The 19984-nt window shown below is 45.6% G+C and overlaps 1 protein-coding gene across 2 annotated transcripts in view; it reads left to right on the plus strand.

The window, feature by feature from the left end:
- Positions 1 to 4742, plus strand: part of ABLIM3 (actin binding LIM protein family member 3) — a 202560-nt gene extending 197818 nt beyond the window's left edge. For both annotated transcript variants that reach the window (XR_010790293.1, XM_066591296.1), the window contains one exon: positions 1143 to 4742. Coding sequence is in view for 1 of the 2 variants with exons in the window: in XM_066591296.1 (XP_066447393.1) it covers positions 1143 to 1256 (114 nt within the window). In the remaining variant the exon portion in view is untranslated. The remainder of the gene's footprint in view (positions 1 to 1142) is intronic.
- The last annotated feature ends 15242 nt before the right edge of the window (positions 4743 to 19984 follow it).

The raw sequence follows: 19984 nt of genomic DNA on the forward strand, positions 1-19984 counted from the left end.
CGTAGAAGGGGTATTCACTTACCTGTTTCTTGATTTTAATGAAGAACGACTGCAAATGTGTGACCGCCTATTGGTAAGAAAGATGGCACCTCTGTTCTTGGGATTGATGAGGTTCACACTCGTTATACCTTCACCAATCAGACTTTTAAGTCAAATTCCCACCATTATGATATTAAAGTCCAATGTAGTATAACTCAGGATTGCAACTATGTCTCTATTGAATATGTATCCACAAAGAGGAGCAAATAGTTATTATTCAGTGTGAAGTAAACGTCAAAACTTTTCTATATAAAAATGGAAAGTGTTCCATTAAACCTATAGGATGATGTTATGTTCATGCAGGGCGCAAGTACAGCGCCCTCCACGGATGTCACCAACATGTCAGACCTAGATGTAACCAATGTCCACAATGAACAAATATACACATGTGTTATAGCCCCAAGACACTGGGAACACAAAATAGGGCAAGTAATGGCCACAGAAATATGGGGATGGGAATGCTATCCCTAACCAACTTTGGTGTAGCGGACCCTGCCCAAAGTGGGAAGATCACCCCGATAGGGACAACCCTACATCGTGAATCTAAGGGATCTTATTCTGTCCCTGGATAGAGGATAAGGAAGATGTTAAATGCAGATGAAAAGTGAAATGAATAATAACCAGCACCCATGTAAAGGCGAGCCCAGAATAAACATACTTCCATTTTGGCTGATTGGCCTGCTAGAGAAACACCTCCCTGTCTGCCAATCAGTCCATACACCACAGAAGATGTTGAAGAAGGGAAAACATGAAACATTGAGGAATTGTGAACAAACAACATCTTAGAGACCTTTATCAGTGACAGCAAACATCTAAGGGGCCCTATGCAGTGACAAGAAAGAGACCCTGATTGGCGCCCATTGCTGAAAGACAAGGGGCATGTGCCTAAGGCATGATGACACAGATCAGGGCTGACGTCATGACATCACCCCTACTCCATTTCCTGATTGCAGCTGGCACGATGCAACAATAAGTTATAGAAAACCCCAATCAGGGGGTAGAAACCTAAATATCAAGGTTCTGTTTCTGATACAACTCCATCTATTTGTATATGGAATACAATCACTACTTTCTTCTGATTCTCTAATCCTTGTCTCTTGCAGCGCCATCTATCACCTGAAGAGTTCTATCAAGTGTTTGGAATGACCATCTCAGAGTTTGACCGCCTGGCACTGTGGAAAAGAAATGAGCTGAAGAAACAAGCCAGGCTTTTCTAACCCGCTCCACCATGTGCCTCAATATGTACACCTCTATAAATATATTTATAAATATATATATATAGAACTTCTGTATAACTAATACACATAATATATATATTGTATTATAGGGAGATCTCCACCAGAATTGGCTTTCTACCTTCCGGCAGTGACAGGGACTCCAGCTTCTTTCTATGCAGTGCGCTGGAGTCCCTTTCTCTGCTGCCGAGGTTATTCTGTGGAGAGAGATATTTTCAACTCTTGGTTATATTTTTTAAATGCTGTTTTTTATGCGCCACTGTTTTGGAGAGTTTAAAGACTTCAATGAACCTGCAACCTTAACATTGTTACAATGCATCTTCAAAAGTCACTTGTTTCGACCTCTCGAATTTTCCCCCAGGTGGCAAGTATGCTGAATGTACGCTGGTCATGCTAGCCAGAAGCCAGCGATGTCACTGCATGATGTTTCATGACAAAGCCAACAATTAGTCACTGACTAATGTGTGCAAACAGGATGATGCTTCTAGAAGTGGCTTGCCAAACAAAATGCGCCTTTACCTGCTCACAACATTCCTCTCAAGCTGTTTTCAGTTATTGATATACGTCGTCTATAAAAGAGATATTGTAGGGTGGCTTCTGCCATACAGTGCCAACAGCAGAACCCAAAACGCGCCATGTGACCCTTGACAAGTTTGAGTGATCCTCCTCCATTTGGAGTTGGCCATATTGTTTTATAAATCCGAGCTCAGATGGCATCAGTCAGGTAGCTCATTCCCATGAATGAATATATTATGTGATGTTTCATTTTCACCTACAGAGGGCGATCTAACCTTGTTGCGTTTCAATGTTCCCAATCATTGCTCTACAGACCTGTAAAAAAGGGTCAAGCTTTGATTTGAAAGAATGCTGCCATCCAATAGGTGGCGCTGCAGAGGTATTGCTCCATCTTCCTTTCTTGCGTATTTCCCAGAGGAGCATGCATGGCCTTATAAGTCTCCTTATTCACCTTCTTGGTGCTTTCCCTAAGGAGTGATGTTACCCCTCCCGCAATTCTCCTAGCAGTGTAGCTTTCTGTAAAGTGTTTTGGACCACTGATGCCCCCTACAGGTCAATCAAACAGTGTTGTGAATCTTTGCATTAAATAATGACTGCACCTTGTAATTTCACTGCGACTTTTACTATCTTTATTCCGCTTAACATTAAACATAATTCTAATTTTGTCTTGCGGTGACATGTTCACAACATGTCATAATGCGATCCAATTTCTATATTCAGAGACACTATTTTTTTAACAGTTTGAGATTTTATAGCATTAGTCACAAAAGGCATTTTATAGACAGATTGTTATTACTCACTCTTGTTAAATATCCCTAGTATGGAGGGTTAGTCCAGACAGGTACGGGTTTTTAGTTGCTATTATACAGCTCAACCAGTCAGGCAAGTATCTACATTGCACATATTATAGTGGGTGGATTGCTATATAAACAAGTGAGTCTAAAGGTCCTTTTAGACAAGTCATTTATTAGGCATGCCCATTACTAGAAACACTTATTTTCTGGGTTGTGTAAAAGGTTGTACGATTGGCTGACGTGTCTTTAAGTGAGCATGCCAATGCTTATTGGTCGGCTGTACATCTTGTGTAAATGGGGAGATGTGCATCTGGTGAGTGAGAGCTACATGGCGACAAATGATCATGTTAGCCATCAGTCGTCCCCATAGAGCAGATCTGCCTGTGCAAAAGAACGATTAAGCTGGTCAGATGTTGAGGGAGATATCTGGCCCCATGCTTTTTTCAGGAGGAGTAAAGTCTCTCCTTAAAGAGAGGTGTGAGGAGACTTATAAGGCCATGCATGCTCCTCTGCAACATTTATTGAAATGGGAAGATGGAACAATGCCTCTACAGTGCCAATAATTGGAAGACAACATTCTTGCAAGTCAATGTAAGACCTTTTAACAGGTCTTGTAACAATAAATGGCGATATAAGCCAAACTTGAGCCTTCTCCAGAAGAAAAGATAACCATATACAGACAGCTGTTTTGGATTTTTTGCCCCTCATCAGTGTACAGTAGATTGCTGGCTGCATGAGAGGCCTATAATGTTAGTGAGGGGGGAACGGTAAGGTTTCACCTTAGAGAGAGCACCTAGTAAGTGTGAGGAGGCTTATAAGGCCATCCATGCTTCTCTGGGACATTTATGCAAATGGGAAGATGGAGCACTACCTCTACAGCACCACCTATTAGAAGGCAGCATTTCTGCAAGCCCTGGGAATATTAGGCAACGCCAGAGCTGTCTGGTAGTGGCTTAATCCCCTCTCCCCATTCAGGACACATGCACACTCAGCTGAGATCATTTTGACCATGAGAGTCAAATTTAATAATAAGACTTTGCAACAGACCCTTTAGTAATTTGGGCTAATCAATGTGCTTAAAACAATGAATGTGATCAATCTGCCTTCTCTCATCTCCACAGACCTAAAGATCAACTCCCCAGGACTGAGTTATGACACAGTTACAATGAAAACTTTGAGGGTAGGTTCCCATACAGTAATAAGCTGCATGCTTCCAAAACCTCACCAACCTGCGGTGGCCAATGGTCAGAGGATTTTGCAGGAATTTTCGCCCTTCTATTGGCAAAATCATTGGCCACCACAGGTGGTTGTGGTTTTGGCCACATGCAGTTCACCGCCACATAGGACCCTATCCTGAGGACTTTATATGCTTGTTTGAATTACCCCCAATTAATAAAAAGTGTTATCAACTTCCCAGGAGAACTTCGAGTTGTTACAGATGTGTGTTTCTCCAGTGTAGCATACAGCACATGGCTGTCTAGCTGACTTATAGTGCTTAGTAGAGGACTGCATAGTCTGTAAAGCATTATGTTCACCCATCTCTACTGTTAGGCATTCATAGTCCATGAGATGGAACTCTTCCCTTATAGCAATGTGTCATATGTCCCAGTTCTTACCCTGCGGTGTTCCAGCAAGGTCAATCAGTAATAAAGCATAGCAACCTACTGCTCCCTGACTTACGTCCCACACTACTTACTACAGCCCCTACGTGTGCCACGGGTACTCATCTTTCTTGTCAGAGGTCACGATTTAACTTTCGCTCTGTTTTTTGTTTTTCGTAATAAATGTATATATTAAAACACAAGTATCCGTCAACATTCCTATGATAATAGTGCAGGTTACAGAAAAGACAACCGTGCAGGTCAGTCGCCATATGATTGGGATTGCTCAATGATTCACCGTGAGATCAGTAAGTCAGTAACAGCCTGCAGTGACATCCTGAGCGTACGGCATACACGCCTTAGTGAGCCCCTAAAACAGCACATCCCGTGAGCCTCTTCTCATGTTTTCTTGAGAAACACCTAAGGCAAGGAAAACACTCGGACACAACTGCCAATGCAGCATTAGTTTTTCTTTCTGAAACATTTCTTATCTCTGTTTGCCTTGGATTTGGATTCCAGATTTGTTAGCTATTAAAAAAAACAGTTGCCTCTAAGAAGTCGCCTCTTTGTGTCTTTACATACGATGAAGAACTATACATCCAGGCACATCCGTGTCCTTTAACATGTGTGTGCACTCGCGGAACCCTCAGTGTTTTTTTGCTGTTTTATCCGTTGTCCAAAAACAACAACCTGCCAACATCAACAGGGTTTAAGATGAGTAAAATCCCTCCTGTAGGGACTATGAAAGAACGGCGTCTCCGAGAAATATTGGATTTCATAGAGGAGCTGCTCTGATGTCATTTACTTCTGTCCTGCTGGGGATGTTATGTTGGCTTTCTGCAGAATGTCATAAATTATCATTACAGAGTATCAGAAGGAGATGTGTTTAAGACACGACAGCACGGAAGGATGAGTCCTGGATGGCGCCCCACTAAGTTCCCAATATTTTTTCTTTCGGCCTCTGTTTTATCATATTATATAGGACTTGTCTTATGACAAAATATTACATTCTTCTTTAGAGTAATAGGGGATTTGTGGTGCTGCTCGGCAAAGGGACTAAAACACCAGCAAATGGTTAAAGGGGTCGTACCACAATTGCAAGTTGTCGCCAATCTACAGGATAGGGGCTAACTTGCTGATCAGTGGGGATCTCACTAATGAGACCTCCCCCCCAATAGGACTTCTGTGTCCTGTTCTGCCTGTCACTGCACAGTGATGCCAGCATGAAGCGGGCAGTAGCCAAGCAAGCATGGTGAATGCCCTATTCATTTCAATGAGGCTGACGGCAATACCAGAATGGGTGCACCTTGGGCATTTCTGCAGTCTCATTGGAGGTGAACGGAGTGCTAGTGCGCTTGCATGACAAGCGCTTCATTTAGTCTTCTCCTCATTGCAGGTGGATAGGGGATAACTTGCAATAACATGTTAAAGGTGCAACCCCTTTAACGTGTTAATTGAACAGGCAACGCGTTTCGGTGCAGGAGTTGCACCTTCTTCATCGCTTGTCCAATTACGGTTTTGCACCACGCTCTGCACCATGGAGTGCCGTGTTTCACTCTTTTAACAGTGTTGAAACTAATAGGGAAACCTTCTTCAATCTGTCAGCATCAATTTAAAGGCGTTTGCCAGGTTTAATGTTTTCTCAAATGTCGAAAGTGAGACTTAAAGCTTCTGAATGCCCAGTGCCCTCTCCAAGGACAGTGACACGTGGGAGGTTTGACAAAATGTAATGCGGCTGTGCTGAGAGGTCACCCTACTCCGTAGTCACAGAAAGTGAGATATAAATGCCCACAGGTTGATGCGACCCTCTGCTGCTACAAGGGATGGTCAGATGGGTGGAGGACAGAAGTGAAGGGCTGTCCTGTGTAATGGTATAGGCCTCCTCGCTTTATGTAGATCACTGGGTCCAGGTGCTCATCAAGGTATCTGAGTCTTTTTTAAGGGGTCCAGATGCTCATTAAGAGCCTGAGGATTTATTAAGAGCTGTTGGTCTTTCGAGAGGCAGATATGTAGGTGAATGTAGAAGAAAACTTCCAAATGACTAGCGTATCAAAGATCCTCTGATGGGCCCAGGCTCTGACACAATATTTGATCCCTGATAAAACAAAGCCTTAAAAGTCTAGCAGCAGACAATTTCATTTGGAGTTGACTTTAAGACCAAAAACCAGATTTCTTTTTAAAGTGGTTGTCCAGGATTTTTTCTATCCATGACTGATCGGCGGGAGTACAACCAGTTGTTTGCTGTGCCCACCATCAGTGTGGACAGCACAGGTAGGACATACCGCGTTTCCCCGAAAATAAGCCAGATTTTTGGGGATTATCGGGGGGTGGCTTGAAATACAAGCCCTACCCTAAAAAATAAGCCCTAACTGAATTGTAGGTCTCCGGAGCTCCAGCGTGCTTGCTTGCAGTTCTTAGCCGCCGGAACAATATCGCTTACTGGCTCCGGAATGCAGTGCTCAAAGAAACAATGCAATGGTTGTGATTGGTTCATCGAGCACTGCATTGGTTGGCTAAGCAGCACATTAATAAAACCAATCACAGCCATCGTGTTGTGGAGGCGGGGTTTATGCATTGGCTGAGGGGCGTTCATCTCTGCATCTCCGGTGGTGATAGCGATGTCTGCTGCGGAGTGAGAAGAAGCCGCCGCCGGAGATGCAGAGACTCCGCTGAGACGAACATCACTCAGCCAATTCAAAAACCCTGCCTCCAGAATGCAATGGCTGTTGATTGCTTCATCGTTAATCTTTTATGTAGCATAAATGAGGAGCTCATCGATCAGTTTAAACAGTGGCTGTTCAGTAATGAACAGCGGCTGTGTTACCCAGTTTTCCTGAACATAAGACATAGCATGATTTTCCAGAATTTTTGAGGATGCAAAATGATTTTTCAGGCTTTTTGAGGATGCTTGAAATATAAGCCCTACTCCAAAATTAAGCCCTGCTAACAATTAATTAAAAAGTCAATTTAAATAGTGTCCAGGCAGCTACACATGTAAAAAAAAGTTAAACCTTTTTGAACAAAAATTAATATAAGACACTGTCTTGTTTTCAGGGAAACACAGTATCTCAATGGAGGGGGGCAGGGGGAGCAAGAGGAGAGAAATCTTCAACACTGCCCCGCTCCCCTGCTGGCTGGTCCGTAAATGAGACAGGTCTGCTAGCTCCCGTGCAGGAGGATGGGAGCGAGTAAACATGGGAATGAGTGTTGGGCATATACAATGTTAGTGCTACTGTGATCACAGTTGGTGGTCCTGTTATCACTGGTATTTAGGCCTCCTGTCCACGGGCGATATTTTACTGTGTTACACGCGGTAATAATCTGCACGCGGGTAACGCAATGAACGCTTTCCATATGATAACTATGGAAAGCACAGCCCAATGTACAGGAGCAAAAAATCGCGTTGATTTTCCACTCACGTATACAAATCGCGGCATGCCACGATTTTCCGCAATAAACCTATCGTAATGATAGGTTCATCGCGAAAATTGCTGCTGAAAATCGCGGTTACTTTAGCGTTCTCCCGCAGCGGTAATCTGATGCAGGGAAATGCTACGCCCGTGGACAGACAGCCTTTAAGTGATGATTTTCTTCCTTCTCCTCGTTTTACTCATCTCCGGGTTATACTACCTCCTCGTCTGAAAATGGGACAAATTGGTTTTTTATTTCAATGAAAATCATTTTTCTAACTAAGTCATTTACAATTCTAGTGGAATTTAAAATACACCCAACATGGCTGAAAGTCTAGAAATACCCCTTTTAATACAATATGTGGGTTTGGATATTTCAGCCATGCTTCTAGGTACATATATGCAATCCTACGACGATGCAATGCCCATAGACATATCAACAGTAGAGTGAGCTGCATAAAAGAACTTAGCGGCCCACATTTATCAAATGTGAGACATTTTAGCTGTAAGATTTGCAACTTTATTCATTGCTCGCCAAATTTAGAAAGCGACAAAAGCGGGTGTGGTCTTCACAGACATAAGGGGAGATCTATTAGGACTAGCATTACATATGTCAGTTTGAAACTAAAATCCACCAAATTTATTATCACTTAGTAAATATTTGTCATCATGCTGGAAATTTAAATCTATGTTTGCTATGAGAAAGCATTGATTTGCTCTATAATTTGCGCCAATTTCTGGTGCAATTTGCAGTAAATCTGCTGGGCCACTGAGGGCCTGCTATCTTTCTAAATTGCACCCTCTTGAAAAGTGGAAAGAGTTAAAAAGTTGCAAATTTATGCCATAAATGTGGTGTAAAGCCATAGTAAATTCCCCCCATTGCTTAGGATTAAAGATGAGCGAGCATACTCGCTAAGGGCAATTGCTCGAGCGAGCATCGCCCTTAGCGAGAACCTGCCCGCTCAGAAGAAAAGGTTCGGCTGCCGGCGTGGGTGACAGGTGAGTTGCAGCAGTTCCTCCCCGCTCTCCCCCGCCGCTCCCTGCCCGCCGCCGGCAGCCGAATCTTTTCTTCCGAGCGGGCAGGTACTCGCTAAGGGCAATGCTCGCTCGAGTAATTGCCCTTAGCGAGTATGCTCACTCATCACTATTTAGGATACATTTATTAACTACAACTGGTGAAAATGGCACAAATTGTGGTGCAAATATATGCATGCTCATTGCTGGCAAAGATTTAATTTTCTGAATATCATGTGAAAATCAGCTTAATTGAGTTTGGACTTTTTAACAAATTTGGCACAAACCACTCCACTACATCATTCACTTAAAGGGAACCTGTCATCAACTAGAACTACCATAAACTAATTTATTGCAAGAACCACCAATGGCGCAAGAACTGTTTGTGGCACTTTGTGGATTGGATTTCCATTGCCAAGTAACTACAAGCCTGAGATCACCATGAATAATACCAATCATTTGCTGGTTTAAAGGAGTTGTCTGGTTGTAAACTATTGGTGGCCTATCCTCAGGATAAGTCATCAATAGTAGATTGGTGGAGGGGCGTGGCCAGCGACCAAGATGGACGGTCGCAACTGAGTGAGGCTCCCCAGGGGATCACATAATCCTGCAAATATCCTGGCCGCTCTCCCTTAATTTAATTACCGGACCGGACACGAACACTGCCTTAACCCAGCTGCGACTGCTGGCTCGAGCTAAGGAGCCCACCTATCTCCTGAATTCCCCTGCACGGAGCGGGAGCTGGCGGGAACGACCAGCGCGCCAACCGCCGCCATTACCTTCAGGCCTGCAGTCGGCACCCGATAGGCACCTGCATCCCCCTACCTCCGCTGACGACAGGCGAGCACCTTACCTCTCCTCCAGGGGAAAGACACCGCAGCGTCACCGGGAGAGACCACGCTCCTGACACCCCCTCACCGCCGGACCCGGACATACCCGACGCGGCGCTCCGTAGCGGGACTCTATCATCACCGGATGAGTGCGCCCTTTACCACTCAACCCCCGGAGCGCCCAGCGTCGGATGAGTACGGCGCTAGAGCGGACCCGCGTCAATAGCCGCAACAAGCCGCCGCTGCCCAAAGCCGCCGCTGCCCTTGCTCTGCGGCCGGCGCCGCCGAGCCTCCACAGCCTGCCTCCTTCTACCTCCGCAAAGCCGCCGCTGCCCTTGCCTCGCGGCCGGCGCCGGAGACCCCCGCCGAGCCTCCACAGTTCGCCTCCCTCTACCTCCGCAAAGCCGCCGCTGCCCTCGCCCCGCGGCCGGAGCCGGAGATCCCTGCCGAACCTCCACAGCTCGTCTCCCTCTACCTCCGCTGAAGATCGGAGGACGGTCCGGGCCCCCGCTGGGCGAACCGCACCTGAGGGGAACTGGGGGGGCAGAACGGCACATCGGCACCCCTTCACTGCCGACTCTGAACACAAGTGACAAAATAGACCGCTCTCAACCCCTGCGAGAGCTAGCGGGCAAACGGCGCTAGACAGACCCCATTAGAAGGCTAGCACCTCCCCCCCCCCCACTTAGGAGGCTGGAACCGACACACGTCATGGGGCGGAGCTACGCGATGATGCGTACAAGGGGGCGGAGCCAAAACGCCGATGCTTCCAAGACTAGCCGAAGGGAGAAGATCCATCTGCGCAAGCGCGTCTAAAAAAGCAAGAAGACACCGAAGTTAGACGGAACCATGGCAACGGGGACGCTAGCAACGGAGCAGGTAAGTGAATATCTTCTGTATGGCTCATATTTAATGCACGATGTATATTACAAAGTGCATTAATATGGCCATACAGAAGTGTATAACCCCACTTGCTGCCACGGGACAACCCCTTTAAATATTCAAAACACGCAGGGCATAGAACTAACAGATGCACAATCTATAACAGCTCGCTTCCAAGAATACTATGCAGACCTTTATAAGTCATCCTCGGATAAATCACTCCTGGACACTCTTAATTACCTACAAGACCTAAAATTTCCAACACTATCAACCGAACAAATAGAACAGCTGGAAGCCCCAATAACAATAGAGGAAATTCAACAAACAATTAAAGATATGGCACCCAATAAATCCCCGGGACCTGACGGCCTCCCAATAGAAATATATCGGAAATACAGCGATCAAATAGTCCCACTTCTACACGAAACTCTTCATCAGGCCCAACTAGGAAATTCCCTCCCTCCTTCTCTATATGAAGCGTCTTTTATAGTCCTTCTAAAACCTGACAAGGACCCAGTGGACTGTAACTCATACCGGCCCATCTCATTGGTAAATGTAGATTATAAAATCCTCACCAAAATCCTAGCTACCAGGCTGAACCAAGTAATACTATCCATTATACATCCTGACCAAACCGGTTTCATGCCAGGTAAATCCACCACGATTAATATTCGAAAAGTAAAAACAGTGATCCAGCTGGGCAGGAAATACAACATGCCTTGGGCCCTCGTCTCACTAGACATGAAAAAAGCATTCGATTCCCTGGAGTGGAATTTTCTGGAAGCCTGCCTAACTCGTTTCGGGTTCGGTCCCAAGTTCAGACAATGGATCAACATCATATACAAATTCCCAAAGGCTAACGTAATAGTGAACGGGGTCCCCTCGGCAGAATTCCCACTTACGAAAGGCACCCGTCAAGGGTGCCCATTATCCCCAGCTCTGTTCGCCATAGCTATAGAAGCTTTGGCAATCCGGTTGAGATCTTCCGATAATGTGACGGGTGTCAGATGGGGGGGGAGTAGAAAGCAAAGTGAGCCTATATGCGGACGATACCATTCTTTTTCTCTCAAACCCGGATATCTCCTTCTCCCAAGCCATGACCTACATAGACCAATTCTCCCAATTCTCCGGACTATTTGTGAACTGGACCAAATCCACAATTCTATACACTGACCTTAATCCAAAAACTGATCCCTATGTTACCAAATAGTAGATTGGTGAGGGTCTGCTGCCTGGGACCCCCACTAATCAGCTATTAGCCAGGCCTATGTATTTGTGCTTAATTCTGCAGGAAGCAGACAGCTCCCTTCCCACTGCAGTGGCCCTTAAAGCCATGTCCTTGCTGACTCTATCACCATTTTTCTTTTTCTTCTACACCCCTCCCCATTCACCTGCACTTGCTCCCATTACATATGGAGTCTGACACTAGTCTTCTATCACCTGGGCGGTCTCCACTGGCCATTGTCAACACATGACATCACATTTGCTCAACATTGGGCAGTTGACAAAAGACAGAAAGCGGATATAGGAAAAAATAAACACCATGACCGAGTGATAAAGTCAGCGGGGATGAGTCTTTAATAAATAGTTAATATTCTAACCATGTTTTTGGAATGAGGGATTATTATTTTATAGTAAATTTTTAGTACTACAAAACAAAATTATGTATAAACCATTATCTTACCAAAAATATATATTTCACAGTAGATTTGCAGAGCCTATCAGTATGCAGACAGATCAACCATATTGATATGATCAATGACAAACCATCTGGTCTGTTGGAGTTACTGGCTTCATTTATGTGTTCAGTAGATCACTACATGCAGCACCACACTGGGGCTGTCAACAGACAACTTTGGGACATACGGACCATTCTGCATGAAGGTCACTAATTGTCCTTTTGGGCATGCAGTACTTTTTCTTCTGGTATTTGTGCCGAATCTGAAACAGAACTCCCAAATGGAGGTTCCAACGCAGATGTGAAAGTGGCCTTAGATCAGTGATGGGCAACCTTTTGAGCTCGGTGTGTCAAATTTCGCCAAAAAACCAAGCATAACTCGGGTGGTGTGTCACTTTGAGAAAAAAATCCATAAATTCGCGATATTTATAGTTTAAATAACAAATATGTATAATTGTAATGTATAACTGTATTTAATAAACCCAAAACACCCATAGCACAGGCCCTCGCCTCTCGCAGCCACCCCCTCACTTATCTCAGTAATGATGAGCCCCCAGCGGTGACAGCGCCCTCCACAGCAACCCCCAGCAGCGTCAGCGCACCTCACAGCGGCCCCCAGCAGCGACAGCGCACCCCACAGCGGCTCCCAGCAGTGACAGCGCACCGCACAGAACCAACGCACCCCACAGCGGCTCCCAGCAGCGACAGCGCACCTCACAGTGGCCCCCAGCAGCGACAGCGCACCTCACAGTGGCCCCCAGCAGCGTCAGCGCACCTCACAGCGGCCCCCAGCAGCAACAGCGCACCCCACAGCGGCCCCCAGCAGCGACAGCGCACCCAACAGCGCACCCCAGCAGCGACAGCGCACCCCAGCAGTGACAGCACCCCCCAGCAGCGACAGTGCACCCCAGCAGCGACAGCGCCCCCACAGCGGCCCCCAGCAGCAACAGCGCCCCCACAGCGGCCCCCAGCAGCAACAGCACCCCCACAGCGGCCCCCAGCAGCAACAGCGCCCCCCACAACGGCTCCCAGCAGCGACAGCGGCCCCAAGGCATTACCTGCCCCCGACACAGCGGCCTCCAGGCATTACCTGCCCCCCACACAGTGGCCCCCAGGCATTACCTGCCCCACACACAGCGGCCCCCAGGCATTACCTGCCCCCCACACAGCGGCCCCCAGGCATTACCTGCCCCCCACACAGCAGCCCCCAGGCATTACCTGCCCCACACACAGCGGCCCCCAGCATTACCTGCCCCCCACACAGTGGCCCCCAGCATTACCTGCCCCCCACACAGTGGCCCCCAGCATTACCTGCCCCCCACACAGCAGCCCCCAAGCATTACCTGCCCCCCACACAGCAGCCCCCAGGCATTACCTGCCCCACACACAGCGGCCCCCAGCATTACCTGCCCCCCACACAGTGGCCCCCAGCATTAGCTGCCCCCCACACAGTGGCCCCCAGCATTACCTGCCCCCCACACAGCGGCCCCCAAGCATTACCTGCCCCACACACAGCGGCCCCCGGAATTACCTGCCCCCCACACAGATGCCCCCCCAGCGGTGACTGCCCCTTCACAGCGGATTCCCCCCTGACCCATGTACTTACCTCGTGGATGCTCCGCTCCTCCTGTGCCCAGCGCCCTCCAGCAGCGATGATCTCCCGCGCACTCTGTGATGTCAGTGTGTTGCAGGACGCCTTCTCCCCCGGACGCTCCCGCGGAACCAATAGGTAAGAGACGTCGGGGGATGGGGGGAGGAGGATCCTGGCTGCACACTGACATCACAGTGTGAGCCGGGATTAGCGCTGTTAGTAGTGCTGGTTAGTGAATACCATCAGGGGAGTCCCGGTATTCATTAACGGGGGAGTGGCCGCGTGTCAGCGACTATGGCTGCGCGTGTCAGTGCTGACACGCATGTCATAGGTTCGCCATCACGGCCTTAGATAATATATTGGATGATTGTCATCAATGTGACATACTAACTACTGCTTGTGTTCAATGCATTCCAATGTAGGTCTATAACACTGGACTGCCGGTATCCACAAGTATTTCTTACAGAGAGCCTGCATGAAAAAAAAAATCACAGAAATCTGCATTGAATTCCAGATCCCAATACAGAAAGTCTTGCCTCTAATATACACTGCTCAGTATAGTTATGTATTGTGCATATGTAGAGTTTGGTCAAAATGGACATGGCCTTGTACATGAGGCCCATTCATAGGAAATTAAAATGATACCCATTTACAGCAGCTGTAATCCTGCTAGTCAGGCCGGGTAGTAAAAGGACTACACAATACTGTATGAATAGCTGTGCATTCCTACGTCTGGGGGTGACTATCTGCATTATTTAACAGGGGCCATGTCAGCGCCGCACAGCGAGATCACGACACATTCCCACTCCTACCATCTACATCCGAGCCATCTATCCTCTTATTTCTCTACTATATCCTGCTTTACTCTGCTCATTGATTTACATTAATCCCATACCACATCCTTCACCATTTACATGAACGGAATGTATTAACCCATCGTTGCACAGTATATGAGCAGGTCTCTGACTTACTCAGATTGTAGTTCTTAGGGTGCTTTTAGGCTGAGCGATTATCATTTTAAAAGTTGTTCAAGTGAGCGATAACACAGGTCTGCGATGAAAAAAATGTAGCATATTCAATTAGTGGGTTTAACAGTATTTTTTGTGCTGATTACAGTAAAAATAGTGAAAAAATTCCATCACCCCTAGATAAGTCACAAATTTCACCTGAAATTTTCATATTTTCAGGGTTTTTCAGGTTCGGTACGCGTACGACAACGAATCTAAACTGTCTGCTAGGCGTGACCTTGACTGCAGTCAGTGACTCAGTGTGGAGCCAGCCACTGTGGTGTACGCATCAAACAGTTTTGTGATACGGTATTTAGAAGAAATGGCTACTAGAAGATGTGTCAACTCTCCTATCTGTTTCTGTTATATTTGTGGGTCTTACACCATCAAGAAGCAACAAAGGAACATTTCTAATTTTGTTCAGAAGGTGTATTTTGCATACTTTGGTATGAAATTAGGGGACCAAGATAAATCTTGGGCTCCCCATATAGTGTGTTCTGTGTGTGTTGAAGAACTGAGACAATGGTTTCAAGGTAAGAAGAAATCATTTCGTTTTGGAGTACCCATGGTTTGGAGAGAGCCTAAAAATCACAGTGATGACTGTTATTGTTGTTCTTCTTCAGTGCAAGGTTTCAATTTAAAAAACAGGAAGGACATTTCATACCCAACCAACATACGTTCGGCTATTCGCCCTGTTCCTCATGGACCTGACTTGCCTATTCCTTCACCTCCGGATACCCTGGACAATATTTTAGACGATTTAGACCAAATGTCACATAGTAGCAGCGATAATGATGACAGCTATGATCCAGGTACCAATGACCCTGAACTTTTCTCTCAATCAGACTTGAACGATTTAGTACGAGATCAGGACCTACCAAAGGATTCAGCGGAAGTGTTAGGGTCTAGACTTAAAGAAAGACATATGTTAGCCTCCGGTGTTTCATTTTCATGGTACCGACTTAGAGAAAAGGAATTTGTCCCTTTTTTTACACAAGAGGGTGAACTAGTTTTCTGCAACAATGTACCTGGAATCATGGAAATGTTCAACATAACATATGACCCAGAGGAATGGAGACTTTTCATAGATTCGTCAAAAAGGAGTTTGAAAGCCGTACTTCTTCACAATGGTAACCAATATGCTTCTGTGCCTGTTGGACACTCAGTCCATTTGAAGGAATCTTGGGTTTGTTCTTAATAAGCTCAGCTACTCTGACCATAAATGGACCATTTATGGTGATTTGAAAGTTATTTCCATGTTACTAGGTCAACAAAGTGGTTACACAAAGTTTCCATGTTTCCTCTGTGAATGGGATAGCCGTGACAGGAAACAACACTATGTCAAGCAGACCTGGCCAATCAGAAAGGCTCTTAGTTAAAAGTGTTGAAAGACAAAGTTTAGTGGATCCTAAAAAGATCTTACTTCCACCACTTCATATCACATTGGGACTAATGAAACAGTTTGTGAAAGCATTACACAAAGAAGGAGAGTGTTTCAAGTATCTTTGTGAACAGTTTCCTGGTCTATCAGATGCTAAGCTGAAAGAGGGAGTCTTTGTTGGGCCTTACATAAGAAAACTTTTAAAAGATGAAATCTTTGTCACTAAAATGGAAATGGAAGAAAAAAATGCCTGGAATTCATTTAAACTTGTTGTAACAGGCTTTCTTGGAAATAAAAAAGACCCAAACTACAAAACTTTGGTTGCTGAATTGTTACAAAACTACAAAATCTTGGGCTGCAACATGAGTGTCAAAGTCCATTTCCTTCACTCACATCTGGACTACTTTCCAGAAAATCTTGGGGCTGTAAGTGAGGAACAAGGAGAACCATAGGCGTAGCGTCAGGGGGTGCTGGGGTCGCCATGGCGACCCGGCCCGTGAGCTCAGGGGGCCCCGGAGCCGCCCTCCGACATACCCCCATGCACATTCAGTGCATTAATGGCTGACCGTTCTTTCCCCCGCATGATGCGGCAGTCAGAACAGCCAGCCTGAGAGGAAAAGCAGGGAGGTACTTACATGGGCCGGCAGGGGAGGAGGGAGGAGGTCACATGGGCCGGCAGGGGAGGAAGTCATATGAGACGGAAGGGCACAGGGATCATGTGCTGCCCCCCCTGCTTCCTGCTGAACGGGAAGCTTCTGAGTTTACCTCTCCTGCTGCTGCTGTCACATGGAGGAGAAGTGGACCGAGCCCTGGGGTAAGTGTGTATATCTGTGTGTGTGTGTGTATATCTGTGTGTGTGTGTGTATATCTGTGTATGTGTGTGTGTGTGTATATGTGTGTGTGTGTATATCTGTGTGTGTGTGTGTGTGTTGTATGTATATGTATATCTGTGTGTGTATGTATATCTGTGTGTGTGTGTGTGTGTGTGTATATGTGTGTGTGTGTGTGTGTGTGTATATCTGTATGTGTGTGTGTGTGTGTATATCTGTATGTGTGTGTGTGTGTATATCTGTATGTGTGTGTGTGTGTGTATATCTGTATGTGTGTGTATATCTGTGTGTGTATATCTGTATGTGTGTGTGTGTATATCTGTGTGTGTATATCTGTATGTGTGTGTGTATATCTGTGTGTGTGTGTATATCTGTGTGTGTGTGTATATCTGTGTGTGTGTGTATATGTGTGTGTGTGTGTGTGTGTATATGTGTGTGTGTGTGTGTGTATATCTGTGTGTATATCTGTGTGTGTGTGTGTATATCTGTGTGTGTATATCTGTGTGTGTGTGTGTGTATATCTGTGTGTGTGTATATCTGTGTGTGTGTGTGTATATATCTGTGTGTGTGTATATCTGTGTGTGTGTGTATGTATATGTAATATCTGTGTGTGTGTGTGTGTATATGTGTGTGTGTGTATATGTGTGTATATGTGTGTGTGTGTGTGTATATCTGTATGTGTGTGTATATCTGTATGTGTGTGTGTGTGTATATGTGTGTGTGTGTGTGTATATGTGTGTGTGTGTGTGTGTGTATATCTGTATGTGTGTGTGTGTATATCTGTATGTGTGTGTGTGTATATCTGTGTGTGTGTATATCTGTGTGTGTGTGTATATCTGTGTGTGTGTGTGTGTGTGTATATCTCTGTGTGTGTGTATATCTGTATGTGTGTGTGTGTGTATATCTGTATGTGTGTGTGTATATCTGTGTGTGTATATCTGTGTGTGTGTATATCTGTGTGTGTGTATATCTGTGTGTGTGTGTGTGTATATCTGTGTGTGTGTGTATACCTGTGTGTGTGTGTGTGTGTATATCTGTGTGTGTGTGTATATCTGTGTGTGTGTGTGTATATCTGTGTGTGTGTGTATATCTGTGTGTGTGTGTATGTATATCTGTGTGTGTGTGTGTATATCTGTGTGTGTGTGTATATCTGTGTGTGTGTGTATATCTGTGTGTGTGTGTGTATATCTGTGTGTGTGTATATCTGTGTGTTTGTGTGTGTGTGTGTATATCTGTGTGTGTGTATATCTGTGTGTGTGTGTGTGTGTATATCTGTGTGTGTGTGTGTATATCTGTGTGTGTCTGTACATCTGTGTGTGTGTCTCTGTGTGTGTATCTCTCTCTCCCCCTCTCCCTCTCCCTGGATTTACTGTATTTATTTGCACCCTTTACACGCAATTAAAAACCGCATCAAAACCACATGCTGTTATTAATAGTGTCTGCAGCTCCTTTACGGTGACTACCCACTACATTTTTTTTTCACGGCGAAATTTGCAGCGTTTTTTTTTTCTGCAGGGGTCTATGGGACTTGTAATGCTAAAATAACGATCGCGCAAAATCGCAATTTACCGCGAAATCGCGGTTTTGCGCGATCGTGATTTTAACATTACAAGTCCCATAGACCCCTGCAGAAAAAAAAAACGCTGCAAATTTCGTCGTGAAGAAAACCTCTAGTGGGCAGTCACCCTAATACCGTACGCGGTCTTTAAATACTGCATGCAGGTTTTTATGTGTCTTAATTGTGGTTCTAAAGTGCAACATAAACATGACCCCCCTGAGGGCGCTCCCACACGTGTTCAGAAAACGCAGCTCAAAATCGTGGCATTTTTACCAGAATTTCGAGCAGCGTTTTTGAACACAGGTTACAGCGTTTGACAGCACTCTTCAATGCACCCCATCATTGTGATGGGTGATGAGATGTGTTAAAAACCACGAAAATGCAGGAACAGAACAGACAGCTCTCGAAAATCACAGTGTTAGAAACACCGTGTTCGAGTGCTAATTTGAGTAACCTCATCGAAAACTAAGGGAGTGTTGTACTGCGGTTAGTACGGCACTCGGGGCGTTGTGCTAATAGCGGTAAAAAGCGGTGTGTGAGAGAGCGGCCTGCGGGGCTACAAACAAATCTTCATGTAGTGCAGGAAATGCATCATGTTTGGAAAGATTACGCCAAGGGGAAGATCATGTATGCAGCACGATCTAGGTATGGGTACGGGGGCGTGTGGGGTGGAGGCCCGGGGTGGGGGGGCCCCGAGCTGAACTTTTGCACCCGGGCCCCTGAGCCTTTAGGTACGCCCCTGAGGAGAACGTTTCCATCAAGATCTAAAAGAAATGGAGCGCAGATACCAAGGTCGATGGAATGTCAACATGATGGCAGACTACTGTTGGATGTTAAAAAGGGAAAATTCACAAGAACACAGCCGAAAAAGTACCAAAAGAAGCTTTGATGGAAAAAGAAAACGTTTTTACAAAGACTTATAATAACTTTGCAACACGTGTATCACTATTATGCTTATTTTAGCTAGGTATTGTTGTTTTTTTTGCTTTTACTTCATGTTAAAATAATAAAAACAAATAAAAAATTTTCAGTTTTTTGTATTTTTTCCAAATACTTCAACTTTATTTTGTAGGCAAGCCTTACGTGATAGAAAAAAACCCATGTCATTTTTTAAATCTGTGCAAAAAACTACATAAAGATGATTTAACAAAATCAAAACAATTTTTAAAAAAGTTTTTTTTGCAGACCTGTGTAATTGTTCGGTCTAAACGTGAGCCAACGACAAATGAGGATTGTTGACTTTTCACTCACTTTCTGCAGACATAAAAACCATCATTGGCTAGTTCGCTAATCGTTCAGTTTAAACAGCAGTCGTTCAGTCTTTCACATTTGCTAAGGCTGCATTCCCACGAACGTATATCGGCTCGGTTTTCACGCCGAGCCGATATATGTCGTCCTCATGTGCAGGGGGGGAGGATCGAAGAGCAAGGAGCAGTGCTCTGAGCTCCCGCCCCCTCTCTGCCTCCTCTCCACCCCTCTGCACTATTTGCAATGGGGAGAGGCAGAATGGGGGCGTGGCTAATTTGCAAAACTTAGCCCCACCCCTGACCTCCCTCCTTTCATTGCAAATAGTGCAGAGGGGCGGAGAGGAGGCAGAGAGGGGGCGGGAGCTCAGTGC

This window comes from Eleutherodactylus coqui, chromosome 2 (assembly GCF_035609145.1).
Source record: "Eleutherodactylus coqui strain aEleCoq1 chromosome 2, aEleCoq1.hap1, whole genome shotgun sequence".
NCBI lineage: Eukaryota > Metazoa > Chordata > Amphibia > Anura > Eleutherodactylidae > Eleutherodactylus > Eleutherodactylus coqui.